Here is a 19470-nt window from a genome sequence, read left to right as displayed (position 1 = left end):
AGGTGTGACGGCTTCTCGTTGCCTGCTGGGATGGGAAGGTAGCCAGGGTCCTTCTTGGCTCGAGTCAGGGCTGCAAGCATAAGAATTAACCCACACGTGAGAGTGACCACTTGGGAATACTCCACGTGGCCCCGAGGAACCACCTCCCGGAGAAACACATAGTACATATATCCCAAGGAGAAGAGCCCCAGGCTCAAGAAGAAGAGAGTCCGTTCTTTCCTCCGGTGGGTGAGGTAGTAATACCACAGCACCACGACGGGCAGGGACGTCAGGATGATGAGCCCCAGCAGGAAGTGCAGGGCGGCAACGTGGAGGAAGACGGGCAGCAGGACGAGCGGTGGCACGAGGCTGACGTTGATCTTGACGGCCCCCGAGAACCAGGGGACCCGCAGGCGGTCCGCGATGGTGTCGGCGATGCTCTGCAGCGCTCCCGGGGACAGGGATTTGCACCTCAGCCACCTGCGAGCGCGGGGAGCACAGCGCCGGCTGGCACCGGGACAGCCGCGCTCCCGCCCCTGCCCCGTCCCGCTCCCGCCGCCTCCCCTTTCCCTCTCTCCCGACAAGTTTCCTGGGAAGCGGGGCGCAGCTCCCCCGCCCTCAGGACGGCGGTCCCGCGGGGACGCCGCCGCCGCCGGGAGCGCGTCCCGCAATCGGCGGCCCCCGGGGGTCGCGGAGCTGGTACCTGTCGCAGCCGTCGTCCAGCTCCTCGCAGTCGCAGCAGCACGCCGCCAGGTGGTTGCGCCGGCCGCGCCGGTCCACGTACTCGCAGCAGCAGAGCGGCTCCTCCATCGCCGCCCGCCCCGCTCCGTCCCTCCCGCGGGGCCGGGAGCGGCCGCCGCCGCCTCAGGTGCCGCGCGCGCGCCGCCGCCCCCGCCCCGCGGCCCCGCCCCCGAGCGGCGCCCGCCCGCCATTGGCCGCGCGCGCCCCGAGGTGTGCGGGGGGCGGCGCCCCCGCCCGCACCGTCCACCTGACGGCGGCGCACGCCAATGGGCGCGCGGGGGGCGGCGCCCCCGGCAGGCGGGGGCACCTGCCTTAAAGGGGCAGCGCAACAGGTGGGGCCGCGGGCCGCCCCCGCCGAGCTCCGCCCGGGCCGGCGCCGCCCTCCGCACACCGCCTGGCCGCGAGGGACGGGGCAGTGCGTTTTCTTGGGTTTTCTTTCTGTATTCATCCTCTTTCCCTGAACCTGCTTGGGAAAACGCTTGAAGCACGCGAAAAGGAGTTTCATCGTCAGTGGGCATACCACGCTGAAGCACTGAAGCACAGCCCTTGACGGAGGGAAAACACCGAGGGCTGAAATTGCTCTGGGAAAGCTGGAAACATATGGCAGAAGGCAGCCTGCCAAAGCTTGCAGTATGTAAGAGATATCAAACTCTTTCCTGTTAATTAACCTTAGGCGTATTCATCCTTAAGATGGTGACTTGTTTCACAAGGTCCTCATGGCTAAAAACAGCCGATGAAGATCCTGTGGCTGTCAATCCACTAACGTTCTTTTTTCTCCAAAGCACTCTTCACTGATGGTCATTTTCTACGCTGACATAAAAAGCTGCAATTTCATAAGAGATGAGCCCGGTTCTCTGCTGAGGGTGTTTTTCCCCCTCTGAAATGTTCAGATACATTCACCAGCAGTACAGCTGCCCTCGCTCACTCAACCTGGAATGGATCCAAGAGCTCTGCACTGTTTGGAATGGAGACTCCCCAGAGTAGAAGGTTGGCAGGAGAGACAGGACTACCAAGCTATGGCAATGCAGAACCCAACTTACTTCTTCCACAAACCTTTATTCTGTGCAACAGTAAAGAGTCCAGAGGAGACAGTTACAGTCCCTACCCCGCAAGTCCTCACACACACTTGTTCTTCTAATGTCTTGAATGAAAAGCTGATGTGGCTATTAACTCTCAGTCTTGCTGCTCTGTGTCCTGTTCAAGTGGTCAAAGCTTCTTTGGAGCATGGAAAGGGAAATCTTCAGCTGTGAAGATACAATCCGCCCCCCCACCAAGTCCTTAAGTCAGTCTCCTGCATGGGTGAGTGATACCAGGAAAAAAAAGTCTCCCTCCTCCTTTTCTTTTAAAGATTTTCATGTGATTTCCTCCTCCCTGTTTCCATAAACAGTTGGCTTACTGTGCTCTCCTAACAGCTACACTTTGGAGCTTATAAATACTAACCATCCAGGATGATAAAGTCTTAACACCTCACCAAACAACAGCACAGTAGATAAACTACCCCACTCATTTTTAGTCACAGATAATGTTCAGTGCAATACTCCGAGGAACATGGCAGCACGACATGAATTTTCTTTTGCTACCTGGCCCTCCTAGTGCATTTTGGTGCATAAAACATGTTTAGATTATTGACAACCCTCAAAAAATATAAGGTAGCAAGCATTAAGATGTGTCAGGACTTCCAGACAAGAAGTGTTATTCTGGATGAAAAAGGTGGCTAAATTCTCACTTTTTTTTTTCTTTTTACACTGTTTGTTCAAAAAGCACTTAACACTTCAGAATTAGGAATTGTTTGGATAGTAAGCAGAGAAAATAAAAAGGGCTCTAAATTTTGTCTCTAACGTGAAACTTCCAGCACTCGGGCTTTTTCAAGTTAGGATCAAAGTGGTTAATTAATAGATTAATGGCAGTTGTGCATGCAGAGACACCCCTAAGCGAAGAGTATAAAAAATGGCTTATTTTTCTAACCTCCTTTAGTGCATGGAAGAACAAAGCAAATGATGGAGAAAGGTACATGTGAACTCCCCCTTCAGCTTTCCTCAACTTAATAATTAAACCAAAACAAACCCATCCCCAAACAAACAAACCAACCCAAACAAAAAGCAACCAACCAAAAAAACCCCAACCCTCCAAGAAACAAATTCAAAACCAAAGCAACCCAAAACATCAGAAACATAATCACTGCCTATTAACTAAACTCAAGACTAGGGCAAAACAGATCAAGAAAACTTTATCTAGCACCAGACTACATCAAACAAAAGCTATGATAATACAAGGGAGAAAACCTGAGTTGTTGAGAAACAAGAACATCACCAGGATTTTCAGACCTACCTGCTCAAGCATTTCAATTGAGTCTCTTAAAACTCCCTTCACATGTTTAACCTGTTCCTTATCGTATTGAGGCATCTCCTCTTTTGATACAATTTCTGGGGATATGCTGAAAAAGATTTGATATTACATCAGAAACATGAAACAAGCACCTTAATGCCTTTTTAAAAGCAACTGTTCTGTGCCACCATTGCTCAAAGCATCCTCTTACAAAAGCCACATACAAAGCTGCCTGCAGTTGAATTGCAATCCCTGTTTTCTTGAAACTAGTACCTCAGACCTTTGCAGATAACAGCCACCAAGAAAAAACTGTGCTCACATTATGTTTACAATGTGAGCGCCACACTTCTGGGAGCAAGATCCTTCTTAGGAAGAAAGTTGCTCTAACCAGTTCTGAGATGGTCACTATGGGAGGTCCCCACACCCCTTCCACACTCAAAATCAGGATATGGTTTTTAACTTTTTTGTTGATACTGTATTCTAGAGGAAGCAACATTTTTCTGTGTCTGAGTACAAAAGGCACCTAACATGAAGTTTGTGAAGGAGAGGAGATTTAGGAGACTCACAGAGGAAAGCTAAAAAGCTAAATGAATCTTTAACATTCCATTTGAGAACATGCTGGTTCACACAGGATGTACACTTCGGTTCTGTGATCAGCACTATGATATTCACAGAAGATGAGTCACAGCAGGCTGATAAATGCAAAACTAAGGTTAACATTTCTCCCAAAACAGCCTGTCAAAGAAGAAATTTATTACTGCAAGATGCAGTCAGACATGTCACTGGATTTCAGCATAGACCACAGGAGTACAGCAAGCCCCAGCCACTTCTGAAAACTTGCCACTCAATTTCATTGTTTATAATTTATTTCTTTAGATCAGATTCTCACATAAGATGAAGAAGAAAGCAAGCAAAGATTGTGAATTCAACTTACTTCAAAGAGCTTTCCTCCTGAAGCTGGACATGATAAAGGGACTGGGCTGCATGCTCTATCTTTGAGAGTTTGAGGAACAGTGTTATATTCAGCAGGACCAAGAGCAGCAAACTGTAGATAGAAGAGAACAAAAAATCAAGTTTTGCAACAATTTCTGTTGCAGTGCTACAAACACAAGATCATAGCTAAAAACAGCTAAGGAAACAGAATCCTCCCAGCATCCTGGGAGAAAAAAGATGTAGGGCAGCACTATACTGAAAATTAATATCTATCTGAACAATTCTTAGCAGTTACCATTAAGCTGGGTAATGGCAAACAAATAACAGTAGTATCTCTTCTTGGAACTTTTAAAATTAGGAATTAGTAGATACTAGACTTTATTTTTTTAATAGGATCAGACCTGTAAGAAAACCTGTAAGGTAGACTAGTCTGACAAGTTAGCATTTTCATTCTGCAAGTCATTTCCAAGTCAATCCATTCCCCTTTCATACCCACATGTTCCACTCAAATTAGTTTATCATGCTACATGTAATCTTAACATGCAAATGAGGAAGAAATACAGATAAAAACCAAGATGAGTTTAGCCAAGCAACACTTTAATGCAAGTGAGTACTTACAAGACACTCATTACTACAATGATGGTGGTGGTCCTACTTACTGCATCTCTTTTCCTTCCTATAGGGCATGGAAGAGAAGGAGGTTAAAAAGTACTAAAGACATTCCTAAAGGATGTCTGTAGATAGATACATGTCAATGAACAGCACTTCACACAGAATAGCTCAATAACTTCTGATAGGAAAAAAAAAAAAAAAATCAGGTCATGTAGGTGCACAGGATCACCTCCAAATTCACCAAGGCATTTTTGCAGTCATCTCTGAAGCTGGCTGAACAATCAGGCTTTTCCGTCAAAATTCCCCCTACCCACTGTGCTGGGGAGAACACAATGCTGGGGCATGGTCACATTAAAGCTGAATAGCCTGAGAAGGTTGCAGTCCATCTATTACTAACAGGCATATGTGCTGCTAGTCACACACAGCAGACAGGTGTGGCTCTCTCTCCTGATTGTGTTCCTCCTCACATTTATCTTTCTGACAACCAATATCAGTCACATTTTCCTGTAACTTGTCCCATCCCTACTTGGTTTATCTATTGTCTTGAAAACAGCCCTGCAAGAGGCCATCTGCTATGCAGAAGGCAACAGAGATCAGACACTGAGGGGCAGAGTGTACATGTTCTCTCCAAACTGAGCAGTTATCACTGTGGGCACACTGATCTTTAAATACAATTAATTTTGCACATCCTGCCCTGCACAAAAGACATACCAAAGCTGTAGTGTACACGCAGACATGCTCATCTGAAAAGGTGGCACAACAGTAGCAAAATTAAGTCATTAGGAAGTAATGTCACATAGATAAAGAGTCCTTTACACACGCTGCTGATCGAAATATTCTCTCAGTGCTATCTATACTCAGTGTTGTCTCCCTCTTTAGGTAAGTGTACTTGCTCCTACCTCACTGTTTACAATTCAGATTCTGTCCTGGAATCCACCATTCCCTGGTGCAAACTAGTGCACAGATGTTCCTACTCTCTCTAGGTGAAACTAACATTGTATATGCTGATGGCCAAGTCTGTTGTGCCTAAGGGCAGTAGAACTGCAAGAAATGCTTCACTGACCCAGAAATTACAGAAGCATATGAAACAGACTTCTTACCATTAAAAATAAATAAACAAAGCTGAGATGACAGAGGCAAGTGGCAAAGTTCAATCAACTCATGACCTGTGTGTGCAGTTATTTGAAGAAAAAAAAAATTCAAAAACTTTACAAGAATCAGGTTTTTTTCCCCTGATCCAATCTCATTTTCAAACCTTTGCAGATGCAGAGCAGTATTCAAGATTTTGGATGATTTTTGTTTGCTTTAAAATTGAAGGTGATATTAGCTCTCATTTCAAGAGACACTCATGCTAAAAGTGATCATGCGTGCTCTGAATATACTTTATACAAGCTTGAAGAAGCTTGAACTTGTTAAAGCATTTGCTATCACAGACAAGAGCAATATATACACAAGTGCTACTCTTGCACTATTTTAAGACTTATACTTTCTTGAACATACCTTTTGGAAAAAACTTGATATAAAAAATTCCTACCTATTAAGCTGCCCTGGGATTCTACTCCCATGTCACCAGAGGAATGTTGGGAAGAGCGTTTGGGAAGTGATTCTGCCAAACCCCGGTGTAAAGTGCGTCGCCTTCGTCTCAAAGCAAGTAATTTCCCAGAGTCTTCTATGGATTGATTAATTGCATATTCCTCCATTAGGAGATCTGATTCTACAGTGGAAAAAAAATAAAAGGTTACCAAACTGTCAAAAACAAAGCTGAAGACAAATTGTGAGATATACAAACTGGCAATGAGAGGAACAAACACACCTTCCAGTACATGAACTGGAAGCAGGTAATTGGCAAACTACACCATGACCTCCACCCCTGTTCTATTTTCTAGAGGGCACCTGGAACACTCTGCAGAGGTGATACACACTCAGCCCAGGCAGGATTGTTCAATGCTATGCCAGACAGCAGATGGAAGAGCGCTGCAAGATGCTGTTAGACTGAGGCTAGAAAATGTGTTAGACTCTGAGGCTGCAGCAGTGGCTGGCCAGCCTGTGAACAGACATTCATGGAGCCTGCCAAGTGCTACTGCTTCTCTTCTCATATGCACAGTCAAGGAAATTCTTAGAGATAAGCAGATGCAGTTAAGAATAACAGCTTTCCTGCTGCTCCTTGTGTTTCTTTCTGAAAGCCATTATGGCCAGGTACACAAGAGCCCCTTGTTAGCCACAAGGCTTCTTTCATACCCTGGAGCTGGCAGATACATTGATGACAGGAAGTTCTGTCTTTAAGACTGCTTAGGTGTTGCCTTTATTTCAAGCCATTCTTCTAGGAGCCAGGTTTGAGAGACACAAAAACATACACAGCAAAAGTAGCCTGCTTAGTCCAGCACAAAGGAAAAAAAAATGCCTCACCAAGTTGTTTGAAGTTTTCCTGTATTCCTCCCCAGGTATTCTTCTCAATTACAGACTTGACAAGGCCCCAAGGCTGTTTTTTGTACTTCACTTCTGCAGAAACCCTAGAAAACAGAATGCAATAATGGAAAAATACTCTTAAAGGCGGCAAAGTGATAGCAGAAGTCTCTTATCAGAAGCAGCCTCCAGTTTATGTCTAAAATCTGCAATACCAACTGGAACTGCCATTGCTCTCCAGCTGGGCAGCACTTTCATTGAAAAATGCAAGAGACAGACAGTAGCAAAGACATCTCTAGCTAAAGCATCAAAATCAAAATGTCCAAAGTATGGGAAACATTTTGGAATGTTTTCCTTCAGACTCAGACTACCAGATTATTTCCAACCTCTGAAGCATTCTCATTTTAACACACATTTAAAAGGCTTCCAGATAATAAAGTCATAATTTTTACTTTGTATATGTACACATGATATATTACATGGGCACTACAATAGCAGAAGGTGAAATTCTTTATCACAACTCATACATCAAGTGCTCACATCCTACCCTGAGTAGACAGAAATTAAAATCTATATTTCCATGAGCATGACAGAGGAGGAAATGACATTCCTACTGTGCATTACTTGCATTCCTCAGGTAAAGCTAATCAATACTGCTATCAATACTGCTTCCAGATTAAAAAATGAATTGGACTAGAATCCTTCAGAGGCATGCTTGTAACTGAATGAATCCCAAAGGTATTCATAAAGGAAAAAGTCCTTGATTTCAGTCAAGAAGACCATCCTAGAATACACTTTTTTCAACTTAAGTAATCCTCCAAATCAGTTTAAGCCCACTGTGTATGGTATAACAAAACTCCTTTCAAATAGAGTTTCCGAGCCATTTTAAACACAGTTTAGTAAGGCCAGCTGTAACATCACCACATGCCTTCTGTTCTATACATGTATGCTCTGCGCACCACATGCACCTAGGTTTTTGCTCTTATCCTAGGGCTGTCACGTGTCTTAGAAAAAACAAATCTAGGTCTCAAAGAAAAATAATGATTCACTCAAAAAAATCCAAAGCAGTCTTTCAAGGACCTTCCTTCCCTTCTCCCAGTAGAGAGGGAGATTTCAGTAGTTTTACTGCCTGAGATTAGCCAAAATAGAATCCAGGCTTGCTAACCTTTCCTGGGTACTGATTAAGTTTGAGAAAAAAGCTCTTACTAAAGACAGCACCACTTAAAATGTTTTCAACAAATGGGAGAGGAAATTCCATATCTAGATAGAGTTCGAGTACCCTCCTTGCAAAATGAAGTACATTCTATCTTCCCTGCACATTCCTGTGAAACCATTCTCCTCTACAGGCCCTCAGCAAGGATGTCTGGGAAACCTTCTAATAAAGTATCTCAATTTTTTTCCAATTTCTCCCACTCACACAGCTGCACTCAAGAACACAAGGCTGGTCAGGACCCAGTTCAGTCTTGTAGATGAGTTCCATACCTCAGAGTCACATCTCAAGTTAATTTCTCATTATATTAATGAGATCCAAGCACAGCATACATGTGACAAGAAATAAATTAAGCTTATTTTTCAGAAGAGAACCTAACATTCTCTGTGCTGCTGGCAGATCTTTAAGTGATCACCAACTCAGAACATCCCTGCCCTGGCTTCTGCCCTCCCCCCATGCAGCATACAGGCTCACCGTAAGCGGCACTTGTGACTAGATGTGCGGCTGATGCAGTATCTGTTCACAGTGTAGAAATAATCATGGTAGGGCACGTCATGGGTCAGCACCTCAGCATCCACCTGGTAAGACTGACCTTTCTGGCTCTGCTTATGGAGGATCTATCAAAAAAGAAAATAAAATTAAGATGGTATATTCATGGTACACAAATTTCTCCTCCCTTCCTCACCCTTTCAGCCTGAGTTCCTTAGGCTGGTTCAACCAACTTCAAGTGAACTCAAGGAGAGAGAAAGCCTGAAGAACCACTATAAAAACCAGTTAAGAACATCAAATATAGGTGGGGTGGGAAAAGAGAAGATGCCTCCTGCTAGAGCCAACATTGGCAGCATCAGGACTTCCCCACTGCCACCTCAAATACCAGATACAAGGCTGGCCATTGCCTCATGACCAGAGCTTTTGAGACCTTTCCCAAAGCATAACTACAAAAGGGTTGAGACTGGAAGGCACCTCTGGTGCTTGTCTTCTCCAAGAACTCAGGCAGGACTATCTAGAGCTGGTTGCCCAGGACCATGTCCAGGTGGCTTTCCAATGCCTCCAAGGAAGGAGGTACCCAATCTCTATGGACAACCTGTTCCACTGTTCAGTCACCCTCACAGTGTAAAAGTGTTTCCCAATGTTCAGAAGGAATCACTTGTGTTTCAGTTTGTGTGCATCAGCTCTGCTCCTGTCACTGGGCACCACTGAAATCTGTGGCCTTACTCAGAATTTTTTGCACCCTCCTTCAGTTGCTTCTATAAATTTTAAGATGCTCCTGAGTCTTCTTTTCTCTGGGCCGAATATTCCCAGCTCTCAGCCATTGCTCATATGGGATGCTCCAATTCCTTCATCATCTTAGTGGCCCTTTGTTAGGCTCTTCACCTCTCATACTGGGGAGGCCAGAAGTGGACACTGAAAGCCTTTAATTGTGCCTTTTCACCCTCCAGTTCCTAAGAGATGTTAATACTTTCCCCCACGAGTTTCATGGGAGTTTACAGCCATCTGTAAAGGTAGAAAGCCTCTCTCATTTAATAAGCATTGGCTCAGTAAGGCTTAGTAATGCTTTAAGCTGCAGATGCACATTCAGTTCACAGAACTCTGACTGACCATAGAACTGACCTGTCCCTTGCTTTAAAGGGCGCCAGACAGACACACACATGCACACAGTACCTGCTTTTCAGTTGCAGTTGTGAACTTCCCACAGAGCGGATTGTTAATCGTTACAGTGTACGTCAAAGTCCTCAACTGATTGCCATTGGAGTCTCTATTCCAAGGGGTTGATACAGCATCTAGATGAGAAGTATGCAAAATCTCACATAAAAATTACCTGTCTTATCATGTCTTAAGAGTTTGAGAGCAGGAGTAGAGGGAAAAGACAGAAAACTGGTTCCAGTTAATTGTGGGGTTTTTCCAGGAAAAACCATACCCATCTGGTTTGCTAATAAACAAAGGTGAGGCTCTGGATAGCTGAGCCTTAATCTACTGAAATAGGGTGGAGAAAAGAGTAAGCAATTAAATGAAAATATGCCATTTCCCATTTGCTTAAAGTTGAATAGGTTCACTTAGCATTGTCAAAAACTTTTGCCACATTATCTTCCCAGCTGACACTGAATAAATATACCTTTTTGACTTGATTTTCTGTTCTTACGGTCTCAGTGAATAAAATCTACTCATCCAGAAAATTAAAGCCTGTGAGTATCGTTTAGGAGGATGCAGTGATTTTTGCCTGTGTACCAGCCATAGAAATTTCACTATTTCTGAGACACAGTGTAATCAGAAATATGCCAGAATGCATCAATTTTGAGTATTTAACCTACTCAAAATTCAGGCATTAAGGTGCAGTTTTGTGGTGCACTGAAATGAGGTTTTTACTCCAAAATGTGCATACCTAGGGAAACAATAGTCTAGCTTTAAATATTCTCTTTCATAGTGAAACTTTAAAGCTTTAAAATTCTTTTAAAGCAAGGAAAAACTTAAAATTCAACTTAGTCCTATTTAGCAACTCTTAGAGGTAAAAATTTTCAGGGTAGCTTGTAACAGGCAGAAGGATGAAGAGTTTATTACCTACTATACTCCTGGAATTAAGAAACCTCTGCATGAAGTGAGAATTGGTGAAAAGGATTTCAAACATCTTGTCTGCAGTGATGTGGAAAACTCTGTTTATAAAAAGTCTCCCATAGAGATCATTGTCAGAGACAGTCTCCTTCACTGCTAAGAAAGACAGAGATCAGGTTAAGAACAGTATTATGCATAACCTTGATAGCATTCTAGCCTTTATTAAAGCTTAAATCTTTCCCAAGCTTGCATCAGCATTTGTTTCTCACTCTCAGAAACACAGTAAGGGTAGCAGCAAATGGTAGGTTGCTTTCAAGAACAAAGTCCAGAGCTGATTCTCAAATACACACCCCTACCACCACTTTCCTGTGTCAATTGATAAATTAACAGCAAAAGGTACCAACCCTTTAATTCTGCCTTCAGTATTTTACTAATCCTGCAAGAAACACTGGGGAAAGAGCATAATTTTCATTAATATGTGTGTCTATTGTACAAGGGACAAGAAAGAAGGACAGTAAAACCATAACAGTTTTCTTCTTGTGTCTGGTTTCAGAATTCTGCTTTTAACACTTGTAATACTGGCAAGGTTCACAGTCTAAGGGACCAGGTAGACTCCCAAACAGTTCTTCACTCCATACCTATTGTACAGGAACACAAGGGATACCCTGCTCCATTTTGTAGTCCCCAAAAATGCACAGAGAGGCTCAAATGCCATCATCTATTTCAAAGCCACTGAGCACCTCAGTGGCATTCTGTGGCTGCAGCACTGATCTTTGCTATTTCTGCTTCTCGGTGGTTGCTGGCATGACTCAGCTTTGTGGTTTTCTCAGGCGCACTGGCAAGAGATAAGGGATAGAACGATAATCCTGGAGGGCAAGCAGCTTCCTGTGCCATTCTCGACTCAATCTGCTTATGCTTTAGAAACAAATCAATCCTAAACTATAATTACCAGCAAGACAAACAAGCCGCCTCCCCCCAACCCTCCCCCCCCCAGCACCACTAAAATGAAACAAGCAGCCCAAAAGCAAATCTTACAGCAGAAAGACACAAGTCAGGATGGCCAACCTTTCAACTGATACACATGAATGCTCAGGGCTAGGAAAGGTCAGTGGCAGCCACAAATCAAAAGGGAGACTGAATATCACACTGTAGTTCACAACCTGCCTGCAGGCTAAGGTTACAGCACTTAAAACATTACTAGCTTGGTAGCAGTCAGTATTGATAAGGCAAATGCACCAACTGAACAACCACAGCAGTCCCCAAGGAAACCCAGTCCTGACTGAGCAGACTCCCTCTCTAGTGCTGCTCCTAGCCTGGTAGAAGCCTGTTAGAACATCTGCCTCCAAAAAAGCTCTCCTTGATCTCATCAGGCTTCAGAGTAGGACCCCAAAAGCGAAGTGTGAGTGCTGTATTTTTATACTTGCAGAGACTGACTTTCTCTCCGTGCCGTGTTCTGCTTATGCAATTGTAATTCCACACAATTATGAGAAGGGACAGAAAGCAAACACACATTTCAAGCGGCCTATTAAACCAGTGAATACACAGTCATTACACATAGAATATGAATTCTATTGTGCTGAAACATTCTGCAGGAAGCCAGAAATTCAGCCTAAGTTTTCTGCTTATGCTCACTGTATTTTCTCTCCTAATCAATCTAACAAAAGGCAGGCCAAGTGAACTGTAAGTTTGATCTAATTTAACAAGACCTGAACATTACAGATCTCTCCTTTCAGTGTGCACTCCCCACATCCTCTCTTTTGCTAAGAGACAGGAAGTTTCAATTACTGATTCTTACATCCCCCCTGCCTACTGTGCATCAGCTAGCATGGCATCAGCTACCAGGCAATTCAAACCTAGTTACTATGGTTGAGTGCTACTCAGCTGGACATTGACATGCCCAAGGAATCTGCTACTACTAAAAAAAAAAAAAAAAAATAAAGACACCCAGACACATGATCAAGCCACCAGATAAGCATCAGATCAGCTTTGTCAGCTATTTGTATATGTCTTAGCAAACACAAGATAACACAAGTTACCTCTGCCCCAGAGAGCCTGAGCTAAATAACTCAACTTCACATTCACCTGAAATGCCTGAGGACAGCTACTATTTCTTTGCTGATGCAAAGTAATTTGGTAAGCCAGGGCAACTTGTGATATTTACAAAGCCCATGCTTTATTACCTTAAGGTGCAGATCTTGCTACTAAGCTCTATTACTCTGAATCTGTCCTCTTTCTAGCGAGTCTGAAGAAAAAGCACCCACAGGTCTATACAAAACTTCCCATAAATTAATTTGCCTACACTAGCTCTATATGGTCATGTCTCTAATAAGGAATAGTCAATGAAGTGTCAAGTGTATGAGTAATCTATTGAGAAATATGTTTTCTGCTTACAATCCTCTCAGCTCTTGGAAGAAAGAAAGGGTTTTTTTTGTTGTTAGCACATGCAGCAGTATGTGTTAGCATACTGCACATACAGCAGTAATCAGAAAATCAAAGCTAAACCTTGGTTTACATATCAGGTCCATCAGCTATTTTAGATGCTAGGATTCAAACAGCTGCTCTCCAGAAAAATTGTAAAGTCTTTGGATAATGGGTCTGGAAGATTCATGTGTGTATAAACACTGCAAGTTCCACATTTGTGGAACCAACTAGCAGGGATATACCAAGAGCTTCAAGTCACTTCCATCCAGGCTTCTTAAAATTTATCTGTAGAAATCCTAAATTTCTACAGATAAATTTTGTAGTGACCACAAACAGTAGCATAGCAATAAATAAGCACACACTATACACTTGCAATTCGGACAACAACAAGCAGCTTTAACCACTTATCTCTGCTACAAGTGAAGATGCATGTTTGTCTAGTGTTTCACTTTACACAGGTAAACTTGTATCTGCCTTTGTTTTTCACAACAGCAGGGCAACATAAAGCATTTTACCTAAGACTGGCTTCAAATGTTCTTTATTAACAAAATGTTTCATGCAAATACAGAGGTATCAGTTTAAGTCCTTCACTTTCAGTGCTGTTCTAACCCCTCAGCAGCATACAATTATCAACACTAACTTTCTTAACCTGAATACATTTATAGCTGAATTGGAGCTGTCTGCTAAAAGAACATGAGATTACTCTGACTTCAGGTAAGGATCCCTAGGGACCCAAAACCACAGAAGTAAACACATTACCCCGAGTGTTCTGGTTCAGCCTAACAACAGCAGGTCTATTCTCTCACCCAGTATTGCCTTGCACTTCCTAAGGTCATTTTCATCACTGCAAGGCAAGCTGTGAAATAATATTTGAATATAATACCATTATGCAGCAGACATCTGCAGTGCAAAAAAAAAAAAAAGAGACAAAAAATGGAAGGGGGTGGAAGGGGCAGCAAGAAAAACATTGTTATTAAATTCCCCTCAACACCCAACAGCAAAAAGCTAACCACATACCATAAGCAAATTAAGAAAGTTGAACCAGTAAGAGCAGAGGCTATCAAATAAATTAGTAAGAAGGTTGATTTTTCCACTCCACAGAGATAGGGGAGGATCAGAACTTTTAAAAAGTATGTATGCACATCTTAGCACTGTTGGATATTTCTATATTGCTGGGGATGGGGAAAAATTACAGGCTGCATTAAAGATATGTAAGTAGAAGCTTTTAACCAAATACACCTGAAAACAAGTGAATAAAACCAATTCCTGGAACTGAACACATTCCAGACATCATCTATTTAAAGACTGTATCAGCAGTATTAACCATTTTCAGAGAACTCTCCTATACTTTAAGTACAGAATTATCTTGGGGAGCTACTAAGTATTGTCATAATGCTAGCTTTTTCCAGTTCACAAGATAAAAATCCCCACCACTTTTTGCCTTCAGGTGACTTAAACATATATCCTCCAAACACCAAGGTATATATATTTTTTTAATTTATTTTTTATAATTTATTTTTTCAACAAAATATATCCTTTTAGTATTTTGATTAAAATGCCAATAAGATAACAGGACTGCTCTTCCTTACATACAATGTATATCCAAAATGTTGTACTGGGGGGAAGAGGGGTACAACTAACACAGGGCTGAACCTAATTTCAACTGTCCTGTATTTTAAACATTGTATGTCCTATATACCACTATCTGCAAGCAACCAAGCCTCTGCTGTGGCCATCGTTCAGCACCACGGTGCAGGCAGTTATGCTCTCCTGCAGATCACATTTAAGGTGGTCATTAGTACACACTAATAACCACCAGTAAGTCTGTCATGTTACACCAGAAGAACAGAAATGTGTGATCTCCCTGTATACAGTAGAGCCTTCTAGCAAAAAAATACTGTTTTCCCTATATCCTGCTTCCCCCTTCTTTCTTTGAAGTATTTAATGTTGCTGAACATGGTCATTGAAGACAAACAAACAAACCACCCTATATATTAAAGAGCCTTGAGAAAATTATAAAGGCCCTGTGTTGAAAACATGTATTCTATGCTTGAACTAAAATCTGTTTTCTGAAATTTAGAATTAAGGCCAAAGATATTAATGTTTAGCTTAGCTAAAAATTTGTCATGGCTCAGGATTTATACTCTGATCTATGGAACTGGACAAAAACACCAAGATGCAGGTCAATAGACCAGTGGTGCACAGTGGGATGCAGACCCCCCATCCCCAAGGTGAAAACTGCTTAGGACAAGGGAATTAATGTTGTGAAGAACAGTCTTGAGCTTGCCCCTCACCTTATTTGCCAGGACACCTCCTTGGGCAGCCTGAGTATGAGCCAGAGAACACAAGAGAAATTATTCACATGGGTAAACCTTTGCCATGTAGGAAAGGTAGTTTCATTTGCATGAAGGAATTCACCTTGTAAGAGTGTGGGGCAACTGCAACAGAAAACAGACAGAGAAATAGAAGAAAAAATTCTAAGCATGAAGATTCTGAGAGAAAAGATTAATGTTGTGAGTCTAGAAAATCCTGCTCTGAATAAAAAAATACTAGTCTTGGGGAGGGAAACAAAATAAGAAAGGCAGCATGAAGTCAGTGGTCTTCTTATTAAAGAGATATCTCCAGTTTAATACGCTCTATTTATTCAACATCACTAATTCAGGCATGACAGGGAATATTTACTGCTATTGTTTAGGCAACTAGCAGCAGGAAAGACAACAGGACTACTTTTTAATCAGTTTCACTGGAGACCTTTGCCATAAAAAATAAAATACAGAGACAGAAGAGAGATATAGCAATAGGAAGATAGGAAAGCTGCAAAATATCTAAAACATCCACAGGCAAGAACTTTCTGTTGCTTTATGAGATACACCTGCAAAAGAGTAAATTAATTTGTGAAGCTTGTTAAGTGTGTAGGAGAATAGCCTGTTTAAGTAGGTATAGTCACAAAAATGATCATGACATGCATTGAGTTGAATCTGAACTCAAGCCAACACAGAAACAGTATGGGGGAGCAACAGCAAAGTTAATTTAATATAAGCATATCCCCAGACAAAAATCACAATTTGAAGGCAGCCAACTCAATCCATAATTCTGAAAGCTTTCCTATACACCTCAACAATCCCCCCCATAACGACACCTGTAAACAACTTCAGTTGTCAACTCTGAAACTACAAGACACAAAATTTCTCAGTGAGATTAAGAACTGCCTTCAATTAACTGAACTGTTCTATTCCTGCCAACAAGTGATGAAGTAAGTTCTCTTTGCACATGAAAGAAATACACAGCTGCTACTGAGCACAGTATTACTGTTGGGGTTTTCTGTCTTTTATTTTCTCCCTACCATATAACCTTGGAACCAATATAGGTTGTGCACACTTCACTTTAAGGGCATTTACAGAATCCAAGATTCAGATATTACAGAATATCCACCAATGTTCAGTGATCAGTCTGAACAACTACAGCCCTTTGGCACAGAGAACCTCCTCAGGGTAAGTGAAAATCTCACCACAGAAAAGTGAGAACTTGTCAGGGACATCTGTGGGACCACAGGACAAGCACTGACAGACCTTGGCACAAGTCTCTCATCAAGGTACTCGAGTTTCTTCTATCTTGTATTGGGTAATGAGATATGAGTTATGAGGTTTGTGTATTAGGATCCATTAAGATACTGTTAGCACAGAGAGTGAAAGTTGCTGCCAGATATCCATTCAGGTTTTTCATCTTCAGATCATATTCAGAATATGCACAATACTTTCCTGAAACCCTGGGCTTTCAGTAAGTTCCTCAGCTTACTCCACCAATAACAATTAAGCCCATAAGCCTTAAGATAGTATAATTGTAAAGAAAGGGGGTTGGGGGAATCTTTCAGAAACTTAAGTACAGCCTGAAATGTTTCCCCTCAGTTTCCAAGAAATACAAAAAAAGGAAAGAAACATCTTTGAAATTAGCACCACCCCATTGTCGATAAGCTTTTAGTTGAAGCTGTTGGCAACTCTCTACCCACCAAAAGAGAAAGAAAACCACAATTTCTTTGTTTTCATTCTAAACACCCAACAACTTTTTTTTTTTCCCCACAGAAATGAAGATAAAAAATGTTTTTGCTGCAATTCTATGAAGCAAATAAGCAAACAAGTTTCATAAGATCAGAAAGTTCTCTAACTTTCTCCACAAGTGAGATGGAACACCAAGTCATATTGTCTTACAGATCCCAACTGTTAAGAGATTTACCTTCTTCACTATCTGAAGCACTGCTCTTCTCTGGAAGATTTTCATTCTCATTAAGGTCCAATGACTTTTCTAAAGATCTGCTCCTAACTAGCTTAGCAGGTTTTCTTTCTGAAGATGGAAGAGGACTCTTTATTTGCTTCTCACTTGAGGACTCCTCCACCTGAAACAACCAAAAGCAGAAAAAAAAAAAAAAAAAGAAAAGAGAAAGTTACTCTAAAAGAAGACAGCCATACAAAGTTAGCCACAAGTTCTATCTGCTCAATTACCACACAGTCAAGCATTAATTTCCCCCTTGTTCCTCTACCCCGGCCAACCTCTCTTCCTTTTATTTAAATATTTTACTAAACTCTGGTAACAAGAAACAGACTTATTTGTATGTACTGCTGGTACCAAAAGCTCCCTTAAATGGGACAGACCCCTTGCACCCATCTGCACAGTTTGGGCCCCTTCCCTGCTTCGACATTAGCATTTATAAATTCATTAACCTTACACAGATTTACTTTACATTCATCAGGTTAGTTTTTTCCTAACAGTTTAGCAAGGGTCCAAAAACCCAGAGGGGAAGCACAATGAAAAGGCAGGTTGCCGCTCTCTTTCAGCAAGATTAGATTACCCCAATTACATGTATGAAAGTTCTTATTTTGTACTATGCCATCACCCTTTGAAAAAAGAAGTTTTAAAATACTAAAGCCATCCTATTAAAAAATATTACTTCTCACAAACAGAGCAATGGAGCATAATTTGCCATCTCCAATATATAAGCAGGAAGGAAGTCCCTCTGAACATCAGTCACTGAATCAATGATGCAGCTCTTAACCTTCAACAAAAACTGTCAGCTAAGCATGTATGCCATTGCACACTTGAAGAAGTAAATCTCTAGGGAAACTCTATGGACAAAGTTTGTGCATCTAAAAATGTCACCCAAAAAGTCTGGCTACCAGCTTTGAATCAGTTTTTATTCTAAACCTCTCCTCAAGGCCCCACTGCCACCCATGGAAAATCTGGGATCACGAGCAGCACAGCCCCAAAAGAGCAGTGTGTAGACCATAGTTAACACGATCAGGCCTCTTCAACTGAGTTGTTCTGATTCATCTGCAAAACCATCATCCCCTAAAGATTACTCAGCATTGACTCCAGAAAGCAAAAGCATCCACTCCTTGAACAGTCATCATGTACTTCCTGTACTTCTTTTAAAAAAATAAAAACCTGTTACTTTTCTTGTGCAGCCAAGGGCTATTAGGTGGTGGTTGGCTGGAAAACAGAGACAGGTATAAATCTGACTGCAGTATCAGCAGACAAAAGTACTCCTTCAGGGTCAAAAAATTATAAAGGAAGACTGAATCAGAAAAACATATCAGTTAACAAATGCTCCTATTGAGAGAAGCTGCCATGTATGTTATACTCAGTCACATAACAGGATCTAGGACAGAACCAACGATAACTATCAAAATACCAATACAGATGGAAGTCCAAAAGGAGTTAGTTGTGACAGAAAAGCCCAAAAATTGACACACTGATCCAACACAAACCCAAGAAACTCTTATAGCATTCTGACAGCAATCAGGATCTAGTGAAGCAGGGTTCCCATCAGCAGCATAAGAGCAGCTCATTATGCCATGAGCAGAGCAGGAAAGCCAGGCTCAACTCAGAAGGCAAAAGCAACAGTTCCTAGAAAAAAATGCTTTTCATGTTGTCATGGAAGAAGAGATTCAAGCTGGAGCTTTTGTAATAACTGATCACACTTAACACAGATTTAATGGGGTTTTGGATTGGCTTGTGGTTATTTTTTTTTTTCACACTAAAGAGTAAAGATTGTAAGATCTGTCAGCTGGAATTAAAGATGTATAATTTATTCCCTATTGTGCATTTATCTCTTGAGCTAGTCCAGTAGTGCTAAGCTCTGTGCCAAGGGTTTTTTTTGTTTTCAGCCTGTGAACAACAAGATCTGTGACTGGAAGGCCACCCTACAAGGGGAGGAGGGAAGATGATGGTTGCAAAAACAGGCAACAAGGCAACTCCCACATTCATGTGTACTGAGAGGGCAGATGAGCCACACAGAATTGTCTCAA

General features: G+C 42.0%; 2 protein-coding genes and 1 long non-coding RNA gene across 22 annotated transcripts in view; 1 reads left to right on the top strand and 2 right to left on the bottom strand.

The window, feature by feature from the left end:
* The window catches only part of ZDHHC23 (zDHHC palmitoyltransferase 23), a 7422-nt gene extending 6557 nt beyond the window's left edge, over window positions 1–865 (bottom strand). The window contains exons 1-2 of one of the 2 annotated variants that reach the window (XM_021549014.3): window positions 683–865; window positions 1–459 (exon numbers count right to left, since the gene is read on the bottom strand). The exon at window positions 1–459 is cut by the window's left edge and continues 204 nt beyond it. In XM_021549014.3, coding sequence (XP_021404689.1) covers window positions 1–459; window positions 683–789 — 566 coding nt within the window. In that variant the 5' untranslated portion in view covers window positions 790–865. The remainder of the gene's footprint in view (window positions 460–682) is intronic. The other variant, XM_021549013.3, reaches the window with a different exon arrangement.
* Window positions 866–1756: 891 nt separating this feature from the next.
* Window positions 1757–19470, bottom strand: part of GRAMD1C (GRAM domain containing 1C) — a 51157-nt gene continuing 33443 nt past the window's right edge. For 7 of the 19 annotated variants that reach the window (XM_085591227.1, XM_085591164.1, XM_085591184.1 and 4 more), the window contains 9 exons: window positions 17402–17561; window positions 10760–10906; window positions 9866–9984; window positions 8678–8820; window positions 6997–7100; window positions 6125–6304; window positions 4597–4654; window positions 3980–4090; window positions 1971–3154 (listed from right to left, as the gene is read on the bottom strand). In XM_085591227.1, coding sequence (XP_085447353.1) covers window positions 2968–3154; window positions 3980–4090; window positions 4597–4654; window positions 6125–6304; window positions 6997–7100; window positions 8678–8820; window positions 9866–9984; window positions 10760–10906; window positions 17402–17561 — 1209 coding nt within the window. In that variant the 3' untranslated portion in view covers window positions 1971–2967. The other 12 variants (XM_085591244.1, XM_085591169.1, XM_085591193.1 and 9 more) reach the window with 3 other exon arrangements.
* LOC146768625 (uncharacterized) lies at window positions 1885–17602 on the top strand. Its single transcript, XR_014958356.1, has 2 exons — window positions 1885–2019; window positions 17251–17602. It is a non-coding gene; the product is annotated as an uncharacterized LOC146768625 (long non-coding RNA).

Source organism: Lonchura striata, chromosome 1 (genome assembly GCF_050655825.1).
Source record: "Lonchura striata isolate lonStrDom1 chromosome 1, ASM5065582v1, whole genome shotgun sequence".
Taxonomy (NCBI): domain Eukaryota; kingdom Metazoa; phylum Chordata; class Aves; order Passeriformes; family Estrildidae; genus Lonchura; species Lonchura striata.
This window is presented reverse-complemented; position numbering and strand designations above follow the sequence as displayed.